At 39.1% G+C, this 13,780-nt stretch overlaps 1 protein-coding gene across 2 annotated transcripts; it reads left to right on the top strand.

Annotated features, from left to right (window-relative positions):
- The first annotated feature begins 4,688 nt into the window (after positions 1–4,688).
- Positions 4,689–11,000, top strand: LOC146331855 (uncharacterized). Of its 2 annotated transcripts, XM_084736357.1 has the most exons (5): positions 4,689–4,849; positions 4,985–5,146; positions 7,495–9,438; positions 10,519–10,628; positions 10,771–11,000. In XM_084736357.1, the coding sequence occupies exons 2-4, from the start codon at positions 5,068–5,070 to the stop codon at positions 10,620–10,622; spliced, it is 2,127 nt and encodes a 708-aa protein (XP_084592483.1). In that variant the 5' UTR covers positions 4,689–4,849; positions 4,985–5,067; the 3' UTR covers positions 10,623–10,628; positions 10,771–11,000. The 2 variants fall into 2 exon arrangements, with proteins under 2 accessions (XP_084592483.1, XP_084592474.1); XM_084736348.1 differs by having other exon boundaries at positions 4,690–5,146.
- Positions 11,001–13,780: the final 2,780 nt, after the last annotated feature.

The following is a 13,780-nucleotide window of genomic DNA, read 5'->3' as shown; positions in this document are numbered from 1 at the left end:
AGTAGTTAAACATTTTGGGAAATACACTTATTTGCTTTCTTGCCAAAAAGATTCCTACTACTCTCGTGTCTGTACAGTAAATATGAAGACAGCCGGCAGCGGGTTAGCATAAAGACTGGAAACGGGGAAACGGCTAGTCTGTCTCAGTTGTAAGATGATAAAATCTGCCTGGATGTGCCTCTACAAAAAGTTACATTTATTGTTGTTTACAAGGGGTTATGTGCCAGACTAATTCTTGGTGCTGGTAGGTGGATTTTCTAACAGTGGAGCTAGGCTAACTAGTCCCCTTTGTCTTCAGTCTTCTGTGTTAAAGGGATAGTTTGGATTATTTGAAGTGGGGTTGTAGGAGGTACTTATTGATAGTCACTGTATTTTAGACGAAGGTGATTGACACGCTGCCAGTTTGGAGAAGCAGCAGCAGCAGGAACACCAGCTTTATCTTGCAGTCAGACAGCCTTTTCTCCGGGGAAACTGCTGTTATATAAGTTATATATCACTTTCTCTCACTTAACCAGACTCCTTTGGCAAAAACAGTAATTTTACCTTGCAGAACATGGGAGTTGTTGGGGCACTGCTGCTTCAGTCTATTAGTTGCTTTGTGCTGTTGTGTGACTTTGGTGAATCAGAACCAACGTTTTAAAACACCAGAGTCACACAATAACACAAACAAACGAATAGATCGAGGCAGCAGTAGACCAACAACTTGTGTGTTCTGTGAGGTAAAATTACTGATTTCATCTGTTGAGTTTGGTTGGTTTGGAGAGAGCGATATTTGGCTTATATAACAGCGGCTTCACGTTAGAAAATGCTGTCTGACGGCAAAGTAAAGCAGTAGAAATATTCTAAATATAGTGTATACTTAAACAGGGAGAGTGCAGACCACCATTTACTGTAGGTAATACACTGACTATGGATAAGTACCTCATAATAATCTGAACTAACTGACTGTCTCCTGGCTCTAGCTTCATATTTACTGTGTAGACTTGAGTGATGTAGATTTTCACAAAATGTCAAACTAGATAATTTAGCAACACAGGACTCCAGTGGTCACCGTAGTTTTAATTTGGTATTTGGATGACAATCATGGATTCTTTTTTTTTTTTTTTTTCTTTTTTGATAATGCATAATGTCTTTGTTATTGTGAGAAAAGGCACTTTCAAGTCTCACACGGTTGTTTTATTGGATATTTTAGAATCATGTTTCTACATTGGTGGAACCAGCCCCGTTTTATACTGTAGATCTTTTGTTAAACTGTCCAGAGCTGCACTGTGCAGATGAAGTCAAGTTCTCTTCTTTCAACTGATGATACTGCCATTCATCTTTTATGTTCTCAGCTAAAGGTTTTGTGTTTTCTTCTCCTGCCAGTCACACCTGTCCACTCCTGCTTCTTTCTGCAATGTTTTTGTCTTTGTATTTCAAATGTATGTGGAGAATTGCCTTGCCTGTGGATCTCAGCTATGAGTTTTTTTTAAAGTTTTGTTCAACTGCCAGAATTTCTAAAAATCAGAGCTCAGACCGAATACTTAGTCAGTTGAGTGACCCAAATCATGACTCTTGAGGGTGTGCGTGGGCCAAAGGACTGCAACTGAAGACAGCAGAGAAAAAAGGACCATGCGAGTCCTTGTTTGGCGTGAAGGTGATGTGTGTTTCAGCCCTTCCAGGTGAAGATTGTGAACACACAAGCTACTTTTTGAGCACAGCAGCCCACAGGGGGGAATAAACAAAAGATTTGAGCTAACAGATGTGGCTAAAAGGGAAAAAGTTGAAGACAATGACTGGATCACAATCACAATTTTACATTTTGTCTGTATGCGTGTGCGTGTGTGTGTGTATTTGTGTGTTTGCTTGTGTGAGTTTAAGACAATTTTAAGTTTTTAAATTCCGCTGGACATGTACCTGCCAGAGAGATTACTATTAGTGGGATTAAAAAGATGAAAAGATTTTAAAAAAAAAAATAAAAGCCTTGTTACAATGTGGGAGAGAACTGCCAACAAGTACTGCTGATTGGGGCCTATTTTATTCAGTGCTGGTGTGTTGTTGTGCTTGTACATATATGTCTTTTCAATCATCCCTTTTTTCCTCTTGGGGGTGGGGGTATCAAGGCCGGGGGTGGGTCTTATTCACGAGAAAGAGAGGAGGTAAAAGAATAGAGTATTTTGTTATTGTCCAATCAGAGGGTGACAGTATGTATATATCTATATTGTATATATGTGATGAAAATGCGTTGGCTTTTTGTGTGACACTACCTTTTACCTGTACTATGGTTCTACATTCAGTGTTTCAGTGTTGATAATATATATTTGGTTTGTGTTTTATTTTTCTGTTTTATTTTTTGATTTTGTCTTTGTCATTTCTTGTATTTTTTTTCTCCTATTTGTCCCTCTTTTTGTTTATTGCACGGTTTATTACTTTTGTTGTCCAATGAGGTGACACAGCTACTCTTTGTATTCGTTTAGTGCTGTAAAATAACTCAAGTGTTATTAGAATTGTCGATACCACCGCCCACCCCACCCCCTTCCCCCAATATGCATGAATGGCACTTAAAAGAAATAAAATATGGTAACTTCACTGTGGATTAATGTGCTGTTTGAGCTTTGTTCCTGAACACTTCTGTCAATATTACCCGGCAGCATGAATATTGATATTTCAGTCTCACATCATCAGCAGCAGGTTAGGATTTTTTCTCTAAAAAAAAAAAAAACCTGTTATAATACAAGTAATGTGAAAAAAATGACAAGAAAACCCCAAAAGGTAAATATTAAGGCAAATGCTATCAGCAGCCAGGTGTCAGTAGCCAACACAGCTATTTTTGCACCTGGGGTGAAATAGCCAATGTGACTATTTTCATCTGCATGGCACTGACAACCCCTGATCTTCTCCTAAATCTGACCAAGTGTATCTGTTGTCCAAACCTGACAAAACTGAAAACTAAAAATAGCAATAAAAAAAAAAAAAAAAACTGCTTCACACAGGACTTGAACCTCAGTCTCTTTATCCACCTCAACCTCTCCTACACATGGCTCTTCATAGCTAAACTTCAGGGGCAGGCGTTAAATTTATTTTTCATACTAAAAACCTCCACATTTATTTATGTTTTTTACACAAGTTCAAAGGAGTACATACACATACGATACAAAAAATTAAGAGAGAAAGAGGAGAAAAATCAATTATAAATTAAAAATAACAGTAAAACAGGGGCTGAGTGTAAATAATCAAACAGCTGCCATGTGATTGTTCTCGCCCAGAGTGGAGAATACACTCCGAAATATAAACTAGCAAGACAAAATGTAAACACATCAAACACACATTAAGATGGATAAAAGGTCACTTCCTGCGTTAATCACACTGCACAAATTATATGCATATACAGCTTTACAAACTTGCACAGACTTATAAATAAGACATTTATGCACATTCAAGCATTTATTGAAAAGTTTACTGCATGATTAAAGGTTTAATCTGCAACATTTTTCTAAATAAAACTATGTATAGAATAATAAATATGATCCCCGTCAATCATCACTTATGACCCACTAGAAGTGTGTAGTGGTGTCTGTATCTGCAGAGAACCTGCCTTCTGCCTGTATTTCCTACTGTAGTTTTTTCTCATAGTTTTGCTGTGTTCAGGACGTTTCACCAACCCTGAATGTTGGTATTTGACACCCTGATGCATTTGGGAAGAGATGGGACAAATCCCACTGACTCTACCTTTAAAGTAAAACTTTCACTTTTTCTGACACTTCAGACCAAATTTGTCACATTTTCTGCATTCACCCTTTATTTTCTGCTTCCTCTTTGTTCTGAATAAATAATATCCAATCATAAAAGTAAAAGCAGTGTTTTTGAGATAAACGTCTTCTGCAATATACAGTCTTCATTGTAACCATGATAGAGTCATCATTTAGATGTAGGATACTCGGTACTGTAATATTAGATACACCCATGCCTACCACAGAAACTTCTTAACATTCCCACACCATGTGATATCACCCCCGAAGACAACCAGCGAAGCATGGATCACACTGTTCTGATGCCAACAACAACAAGCAGCAGTGAGCTCTGCGAAGTGATGCATGTGTGGCTTTTCTGGAGGACAGTTTAATATTACTAAAACCTCTAATGCAGTTAAAGTGAGTATTAAAATGCATTATACCCTTTTTTTTCAAACTTGATGATGGCTGCATGATTTCTTAATATTTCTGTACTGGTACAGTTTGAGATTGGGTAAATATTTCATGCACTGGTTGAATAATTCTGGGACACAGTATTCACAGAGCAAAAACAAAACCTGAACATCATAAATCAAAACTTTTTAAAATCTTGGAAAAGGCGTTCAACTCTTGCACAAAAAAAAATATCAGTGTGTATGAACTTCTTGCTATTTTTATAGGTGGAAAGCATTAGCAAATCGTAAACACAACACCAAATTTAAAGGTAACAATTTTTTATATTTTGCTTTCCTTGCCCACCCTTCCACCCATTACAGAAAAAAATATAGAAAGAAAAACTTAAAAAGAGGAAGACAACAAATGAAAAACAATGCAATAACAGTAACAATGGATTGTGTGAGATTGTCAGGTAAAAGAAAGTGGAAAATAAAATAAAACCCCCTGCTGTAACATTATTTGGCCATGTGGTTAAGGAACATATTCAGGAGGAGCTCATACAGGCCGATCAGATGTTGTGTAGACACCTGGGTACACTCAAACATAGATCATCTGTTTTTACTGAGCTTTACAGGCAACCTTTTAGCCATTTTAAGAAAGTATTCAAACGCCTGGACGTTGGACTTTTCCTCCAGGATAAGGGACAGCTGGTGTCGTGTTGAAGATGTCCATGTGACCTCTCAGTAGCTTTCTCTTTTTACCCCCTCCTGCCCTCACAGCACCCTCCCTATATTTCCATATGGTGTGTCCCTTCACAACATGTGTCCACGCTGACACCTTACACGTGTGCTTCACCCCTGTGGGATATTCCCTCACAGTTGGAAGCACCCGTCAGACTTCTGTATTGGAGGTTTTAGAAGTTGTTCGACTCTCATGGAAGGACTCAGACCAGACGGACATCATGTTCAAGGCTTCCTCTCTGTTACTGCTGACCCTGGTCCTAACTGCTCAGCTATGCTCAGCAGCACCAGTACGCAAGCGTAAGTAATACCTACATTTCTGATATGATCATTATTGATCATAATATATTATTATTATCATAAATCTCTATATGGTCCACTCAATTATATGCTAAACTATTGCAAAGCTTTTTTCATGTTTTATCAAGGTATTCTCTCTCTGGAAAATCATGTAGGCTTCACAAAATACAGGAAGCTGATATTATATATAGATTTTTCTAAACAAAAGTATGTCATATTAGCCCATATAAATGTAAAAATACTTTTAAAATAATGTATCATTCTTGCATATTATTGCAGTCTGAGTAAATATTACTTTAATATATTTTTTCAGTTTAAATGATTCCAACTAATTTACCAGATTGCCAGAGTTACCGTTTTGCAGTTTGTTTGTTTTTTAATTATTAATGATTAAATGAAAGTCAGAATACACTGACTGTACCAATTCAATTCAGAAATATATGTGAGAACATCATAAAAATGTTGTTTAATGAGTTAAACCTGTGTTTGGTGTTACATAATAGGTAGCTTGTGAGTCAACAGAATCTAAGACAGAGAAAGGCAAATGTTGCTTTAGGTGTTTTCTAGCTGTGAATAATAAAAATATGCATTCAGTTTGGGAACTGACCTCAGTCACCCACGTAAATCGAGAATAAAAACCCATGTTCCTGAATAACAACCAAATGTATCTCAAAATACTTTTCATGGCCTGTTGAATGACACACCTGCTCCTGTTTGCATACGACCCTGTGAGACATCTGAACTAAACTTGGATCACTGCACTCCGTCCTTGTGGTGGAGATTTTCTTGACTGTTACATAATCTGCCATCGTTACATTTGATGCCATTTTCAGAGCTATAGTATCCTATGGACTTTACTCTGCAGAAAATGGCTACACAAAATAAGATCCTCTCAGATTACAAAAAGCTTTTAAGTATAAACTAACAGAGGTGGGACCAAGTTATTGTATAGCAAGTCATAAGTAACTCTCAAGTCTTTGTAGGGAAGTCCCAAGTTAATACAGGCAAGGTCCAAGTCGTATGCTTAGAGTTTCAAGTCCTAAACAAGTCATGATTTAACAGTTTCCAGCCTCATTGATTTACAAAGGTAATTAGCTGTTAAGCTAACATCAGCTAAGCATTAGCTTGCTAATTACATTAATATTAGCCTCAGCTTACTGTGCAACTTCAAATAAAGTGCTGCAGGGATCACAAATTTTTGTAGGCCAATCTAGAAGTCAGTCACTCTGGTTCCCTCCACAAAATGCCAATGGGATTTTTCCATTGGATTTCGGATTAATTCAGAAAATTAGCTCTGTGATGAACAAAAGTTTATGATGCTGACATGTTTTGTTTAGCAAAATAATCTTCACATATCACTTTTATTTTTGAAGCATGAATTCAGTCGCCAGAGGTAAAAAGCTAATGTTAGACTATAAGCAGACTTCATGTTTGCGTGACTAAAAGTCACGTCACTGCTATGTGACGTGTTCAGTGTGATGACAACCTCTGTAGTCTCATTTAGCTAACTGTTATCAACTACCTTTTTAAAGACATGTAAAAGGTTAAAAATCCATGAGTGGAGTACGTATTTACTGACATAGAACAAAACATGAAAGTCTCTCTAGCTTGTGTTAAAACCCATTAGTTTTGAGATGAAGGGAACCAGAACTGCTAATATGCCAACTCATTTCCTGGTTTTAGGAGTCATTCTTGAGGCACTCTCTGTCAAACAAAGTTGGGAATTGTCGCATTTCCATCTGTTATTTTCAACCTGCATGTTTACATACTGTAATTTGTTTTCTGGTGAACAATGCATTGTTTTTGTACGGCAACAAAATTGCCTGTGGTATTACTTCTTGGGGCTCTGTAACGTCACATTAGTGCGTCATGGGTTTCCCCTGCTTGATTGGATGCTGCTGGATTGGTTCAAAACAAAGTGGATCTTGGGAATTAAGTGTCAGCTTGCTGAGAATGAACAGCATTAATGTTAGTTGATTCAGGAAATGAAGAGAAGTGAAATGCTTCCTGGATTCACACTTTTTAAATAATGTAGGTTTTCATCGAGTCAAAAGGCTCAGGTCCGAGTGAAGTCACGAGTCATTGGTGTTAAAGTTCAAGTCAAATTTCATTTTGTCAAAAGTCATTCAAATTCAAATTCAAAGACAAGTCATGTGACTCAAGTCAATACCTCTGCAAACTATTTCATATTACTGAGAAATACTAGAAAAGATTAAACAAAAGTAAGTATACAATTATCTAAAATATAATATGTATGTTAACTAAAGTACACTATGTCAAATGACTCTATTGGTGATGTACTGGAGAACCAGCTCAAGTTGCTGCTGAATCTCTAATTTCTTTTGCAGGTATCAAAGTTAAGACCCCTGTTGTTGCGAAAGCACCAAATCCAGAGAAACCAGTAGCAGCACCAGTACCTGAAGACAACAGCCAACTTACAGAGGAGAAAAAAACAGCTCAAGAGAAAGTCATTCCAGTTGTTGCAGAGGAAGTAGCTCCACCTCCGGAGGATTCGCCTGCTAAAGAAGACATTCCAGTTGTTGTTCAAGAACCAGAACCAGTACTCGTCGTAGATCAGGTCCCTGATGATGCAGATAAAGCTGTACCTCAGGAATCAGCTCCTCAGGAGCCTTTGGCTGCAGCTCCACAATTACTTTCAGAGGAGGAAACTGCCCCTGCAGAAGCTGCATCTCCAGATGAAACTACAGAAGAAGTTGCCCCAGCTGTTGCTGTGGAGAGTGACCCATTAGAGGATCCAGATCCAGAAGCACCGATTCCAGTCATTCCTTTAGAGGCTTCAGAAGATGAAGCTCCAGAGGAAAATGCAGAAGAAGAAGAAGAAGAAGAAGAAGAAGCTGATCCAGAAGAACATTTACCTGAAGTCTCTGATGATGACACTGAAGTAGAAGAAAAACCAGAAGAAGAGGAATCTGTTGTCCTCGTCCCTGCAGAACTTGAGACAGAGGAGGAAGGTCAAGAGGAACCTGCTGCAGAGGAAACCGCACCAGAAGAGTCTGCACCAGAAGAACCTGTTGTTATTGTTCCTGTGGAACCAGCTGAACAGGAGCCAGATCAAGAGGAACAAGAGGAAGCTCCAGAAGAACATGTGGACCCAGTTGTCCTGGAGGAAGATGCTGAAGAGGACCCAGCTACTAATGAAGAATCTCTCCTGGATACATTAGAAGAAGAGGAACCTGCCATTGAGCTTGAAGGTGAAGTAGAACCTGCTGCAGAAGAAACAGCACCAGAAGACCCAGTTGTCATTGCTGAAGAGGAGCCGGAGCTTGAAGAACAAGTTGAAGAAGAATCAATCCCTGTAGTCTCCCCAGAAGAACCAGATGAAGAAGCTCCAGAGGACTCCGAAGTAGAAGCTGAAGTGATACCTGCCCCAATAGTCCCAGAGGAAGATGCAGAGGAAGACCCTGCTACTGATGAAGAACCTTTGGAAGAGGAATCTGTTGTCCTCGTCCCTGCAGAACTTGAGACAGAGGAGGCAGGTCAAGGGGAACTTGCTGCAGAGGAAACAGCACCAGAAGAGTCTGCCCCAGAAGAACCTGCTGTTATCGTTCCTGTGGAACCAGCTGAACAAGAGCCGGATCAAGAGGAACAGGAGCAAACAGTCCCTATCATTTTGCCAGAAGAAGAAGCTCCAGAGGAACATGCAGAAGACAAAGAAGAAGAAGAAGAAGAGGCAGTTACCTCAGTAGTCCCAGAAGAAGATGCTGAAGTGGACCCGGCTACTGACGAAGAGCCTCTTCCTAGTATAGAAGAAGAAGAAGAAGAAGAAGAAGAAGAAGAAGAAGAAGAAGAAGAAGAAGATGATGATGATGTTGTTATCCCTGTAGAACTTGACACGGAAGAGGAAAGTGAAGAAGAACCTACTAGTGAGGAACCAGCTTCAGAAGACCCGATCCTCGTCATTCCCCTAGACGATCCAGAAGAGGATGCTCCAGAGGACAACACTGAAGAGGAAGTTGTCCAACCAGATCCTCCAACAGGAGTGGCCTTGGAAGAGGATGCAGCTCTTCAGGAGAAGGAAGCAGTTTCAAGTGATGTACAATGCACATGTACACAATCTGTCCCTGAGACCCCATCTGTGACTGAGACCATAGAGACAGTAGAGGTTCTGGATGAGGACATCCCAGTAAATGTAACAGAGGCTAATAATGCAACACTTGGGCTTGTGCCAGCTGTCACTGATGAAGAGGCAGAAATCGTTCATAACAGTACCAGCATGAAGACACATGGTGAAGATTATAAAGCTGCAGTTATGCTAGAAGAAGAACCTGAAGGTAAGAATCCCTCACTGAGCTAATTTTTAAACCTTGATTTTAATTAAAGTGTAACTGCACCCTCTGGTCTGAGCCTAACTCCACCCACTACATACATTTTGAACAATGCTAAGAGGTGGGCAAGTGTCTGAGAGAGGGGAGAAGGGTCTATCTGTGTCCCCACAGATGAGATGACACACCCTGAGATAATTTACTGGCTGAACATACATATTTGAACCCAAACCATGATCTTTTCCTAAACCTACGCAAGTAGTTTTTGGGTTGGTGACGGTTTCTTGTAGTAGGTGTGCCTTGTAGTACTGTGTCCCACAGATAGACCTACCTGAGAGAGGAGGTGGGGTGGGGGTGCACAGGACGACCACTGTAAGGAGCGTGGCCTTGTGGCTATGACTGACCAACAGCCATGGAGAGCCGGTAGTCTGAACAAACTAGACTTGAGCCTTGACTCTCTGCATCTGCACTGTCTGCTGGAGCTTTGACAATTGCTAGAAGCAAATGACCATTTTCACAGACTCCCACTCAAGAGCAGGGTTGGTTGGTGACTACCAATATGAAAATAATAGCTGAATTTCAACCAATACAGGTCAGTCAGAGTACATTTTTGTAGCAATAATATGTAGAATTCATATCTTTGCACTAAAATGTCAAGATTTGGACCTGAATCCATCCACAACACGACTAAATTCCCCAAATTGTAATACACATATTTTCATCTGAAAGCGATATAAGGGTTCGTTAGTGTACCATTTTAAACACATTCTCACATGGTACATGGTAATACAGATGCATCTCTTTGTCACACAGTTTCAGAAGCTGCCTTCTATCAAAGCTCTACTAACCCAAAACATGGAATTTTTCCTTGTACTGTATATACAATTTCCAGGATGTAATTATTACTAATCACAGTGAAATTCAAAAAAAAAAAAAAAAAAAAAGTAGAAAAAACCTCAACTAACCCCTGGGGCATAAATAGTGCTGTGAGGACATGTTCATGTCTGTCTCACAGTGAGAAAAGTTAAATGTCACTGCATGTAGCAATTACGTGTGTTGATTTCACTAATGACAGTTTTGGTCTTGCAGTTCTGATGAACAGAGGGGCAGTGCTCGGTGCTGCATTCTTTGCATTGATGTCTTTTATCGCTATTGGATTTGTTTGGACGACTGTATCTAAGAAACTGCGCTGAATGCAGGTGAGTACAACGACGTCACCAAATGTAATTTGCTTGAATCCATAATTAATTATTTAATGGTTTAGCATTTGAATCACTTCTTATTTCACGGTAAACAACACTGTCTATGAACTTGCGCTTGCAATAATTTCTTCTTTTGTAGGACAAGTAAAGATCAACTGACAAATCGAACAGCTGTTTGATGATATGGAGCAACCGAAGAACTGAGCACAATGAGTTTCTCTACACTGGATCCTCTTTTTAAAAAAGTCCACGGAAGGAAATTCTCCAGTTCCTCAGAGGTTTTGACAGACATGAAGCCACTATAATGAAGTAAACAAGTGGTGAAAGAGGTATTAAGATCTCCTACTTAAATACAAGTGTAATACCACAATAAAACACTCTAATATAGTAGAGTCTTTTTTGTATATTTTACATAAATAGAAATATTGAAGTATTATCAGCAAGATATACAGAAGAACCAATGGTAAGAACAGAGGTGGAGCTAATATTACCAACTTTATATACTAGATTAATAGTGTTCTATGGAATTTTCTTGTCAAATAAACAAAAGTTTTGTCAGTATTCAGAATATATTGCGTTTACCCTTGAGGACTGACAAATACTCTGAGAGCAACAGCCAATGTTTCAGGGCCTTCACTGTAGCCGGCTGAATTCCAGATAATGGACTGACCCCGGCCAAGACTTCTCTTCCGCGTGCTCGTCATTATTTACAGTCCAATTAGCAACTTGAATGCAAGAATGTAGTTGGTGTTGAGAAAAGCGAATAACAAGTTAAATCATCTTCAGACGGTAGCTGATGGTTTCCAAGATAGACTGTTTACCTGCATGCAACCAAGGACTGCTAAGAGCCTGTTCAGATGTGATCCAGAGTACTTTTCATACCAAAGTCTACGTCTATGGATTCTGCATTCATGTGCAGATATCTGTTTATAGAGACTACATCCTTATAAAACATTTGTAAAGTCATTTCTATGAATATTGGCAGGAATGTGTACTGCGTTGTTTCTGATGTACAAATACAAAACAAACCAAAACAGGACCTACTTGTAAAAACACTGCTCTGTGGCACCGCTAGTGGTCAAAAGCTCCACATTGTACTTTTAATATATGCCAATGCATCATATTTCATGGGTTTTGTGAAATAAGGGTGTCAATTCAATGCAGTACGAGTAAGAAAATACAAAAAAGTGCCTCCACATTTGTACATATTTCAGCTGTGGTTTATGATGAATGTGAGTACGTGACCAACTTTACTAAAGAGGTTGGTCTGGCTCTATAAAATGTAATGTGTGTTTGACAGTAAGCGTTTATGAATGTTCTGATTAATCTGAGTGATTTTGAAATTTGTGGATGATGAAAACTTTGATGCACTTGTAACTTTACTCATTGAGCTTTTTGATTGCAGATCATTAAAGTAATGATTGGAGCAGTTCTTTTCTGTGGTTGTTCAATCAAACGTTGTCCAGCCTGTAATCACAACATGTTCTTTATGTACAATATTTCCATTGGCCTGACAGTACAGTCCACCACATGCATGGAAAAGCACACGCCTGCTATATGCAGTTTAAGAGCCAAGTAGACCTATCACTTTCCCTGTTCATGTGGCATGAGACGGCGAGCCGTCCTATCAATCACACTTTGGCATGTTGCAGCACCAGCTATACTGCCCATGGCTCATCCTACACACGTAAATATTTTTAGGATGGTGAGGGGGACATGGTGTTCCAAATGAGTTTTAAACTGTGTAAAGACTGCGTCCAGTTACAGTACGCATTGTAACTGCTGCACGCTTTGAATTGCATTTGTTCTAAAGTGCTTGTATGAAATAAATGCACATTTACAGGACCTGGGACTAACGGAATATTTTTTGTGAACAAATCTTTATTTGCAACCAGCACAAGAGTGACAGATACAAAAAATGAAATCCCTGCCCCCCCCTCCTTCGTTGTGCCTCCCCAAATACTTGACAAAGGTCCAAGGTTCAGCGTTCCTCTGTTCAAGACACAAGGAGCTTATTCTTTATTTGCATTGCCGCATGCGACCACATCTCCAAAGTGGAGGATTTTTCTTTATTAATTCGGGCAGTAGACGGCTCAAGTAACATATTGTCATAAAAAAAATATGTCAGCCATTTCCTGGTACTGAGATCACGAAGTGGCAACCATCTTTGGACTAGAAGTTTTTTAGCAGACCTCCCTGCAGCAAGTTACACTGTCCTTCACTTAGTCCTGATTGAGAATCGTCACTAAGGAGAAGCAGAGTTGGAGTGGGTATTATGGTCTGACCTATCAGACAAAACATGGGAAACCCCAGGAGTCTTGAATAGAGGGACACTCCCACATCATATGTTTATAACTCCCCAATACATTAAGTTCACACATGTTACAGTTCAGACTCTGTATGAACAATTAATTATTAGTTAATGCTGACAAAAAATAATGTGTATGTATACAGATTTAGTTTTAAAATAATTAAACTTAAATTAAGTCATAGTATATTGTGCCTAGCATGCAGGTAATATATCCATACAGACATCCATATACTTTTATACTTCTGACAAGTGCTTTCACAGCTAGAAGGGCTTCTGACCAAGACCTTATGGTTTTCCCCTTGGCACCATGAGGCCATGCTACAGAGAGCTCTAGAGTAAAAATATTCAACAGCAGATTGAAATAATACATCATAATACTAATGCAGCTCAAAGTCCTTCACAGCAAAGACATCACATGCACCGAGTGCTTCTCATAAAAAAGACACAGAATGAACAAAATGCGAGGATAGAAATGTAAAATAAGATGGAAAATGAAACCCACTTGATAATAATAGTAAAAATAAGATAAAAAGTAAGGATAATATTATGATACATCACTTTAATAAGGGTTTTTCTCATGGCTAGTACGCACAAGAGGAATAATTAGATCAGGCAAAACCAAACACAGTTTAAATGTTCATATGGTCACCTGACTGTTGTTTTAACACACACATTGTGTAGCTCTCCTTTGAGGGAACCTGGCATGATTCGTTCAAGAAGCTCGTGTGGGAGACGAGATGTTACGTCTCTCATAAAAAGCAGAAGGGCCTGTGACAGCTGTCAGCCTGATGGACATGTGAAGGTCATCAGGGTGGAGCAGGAGTGCAGGAATTTGGTT

Source organism: Lutjanus erythropterus, chromosome 2 (assembly GCF_056507025.1).
Source record: "Lutjanus erythropterus isolate fLutEry1 chromosome 2, fLutEry1.hap2, whole genome shotgun sequence".
In the NCBI taxonomy this organism is placed as follows: domain Eukaryota; kingdom Metazoa; phylum Chordata; class Actinopteri; order Lutjaniformes; family Lutjanidae; genus Lutjanus; species Lutjanus erythropterus.
This window is presented reverse-complemented; position numbering and strand designations above follow the sequence as displayed.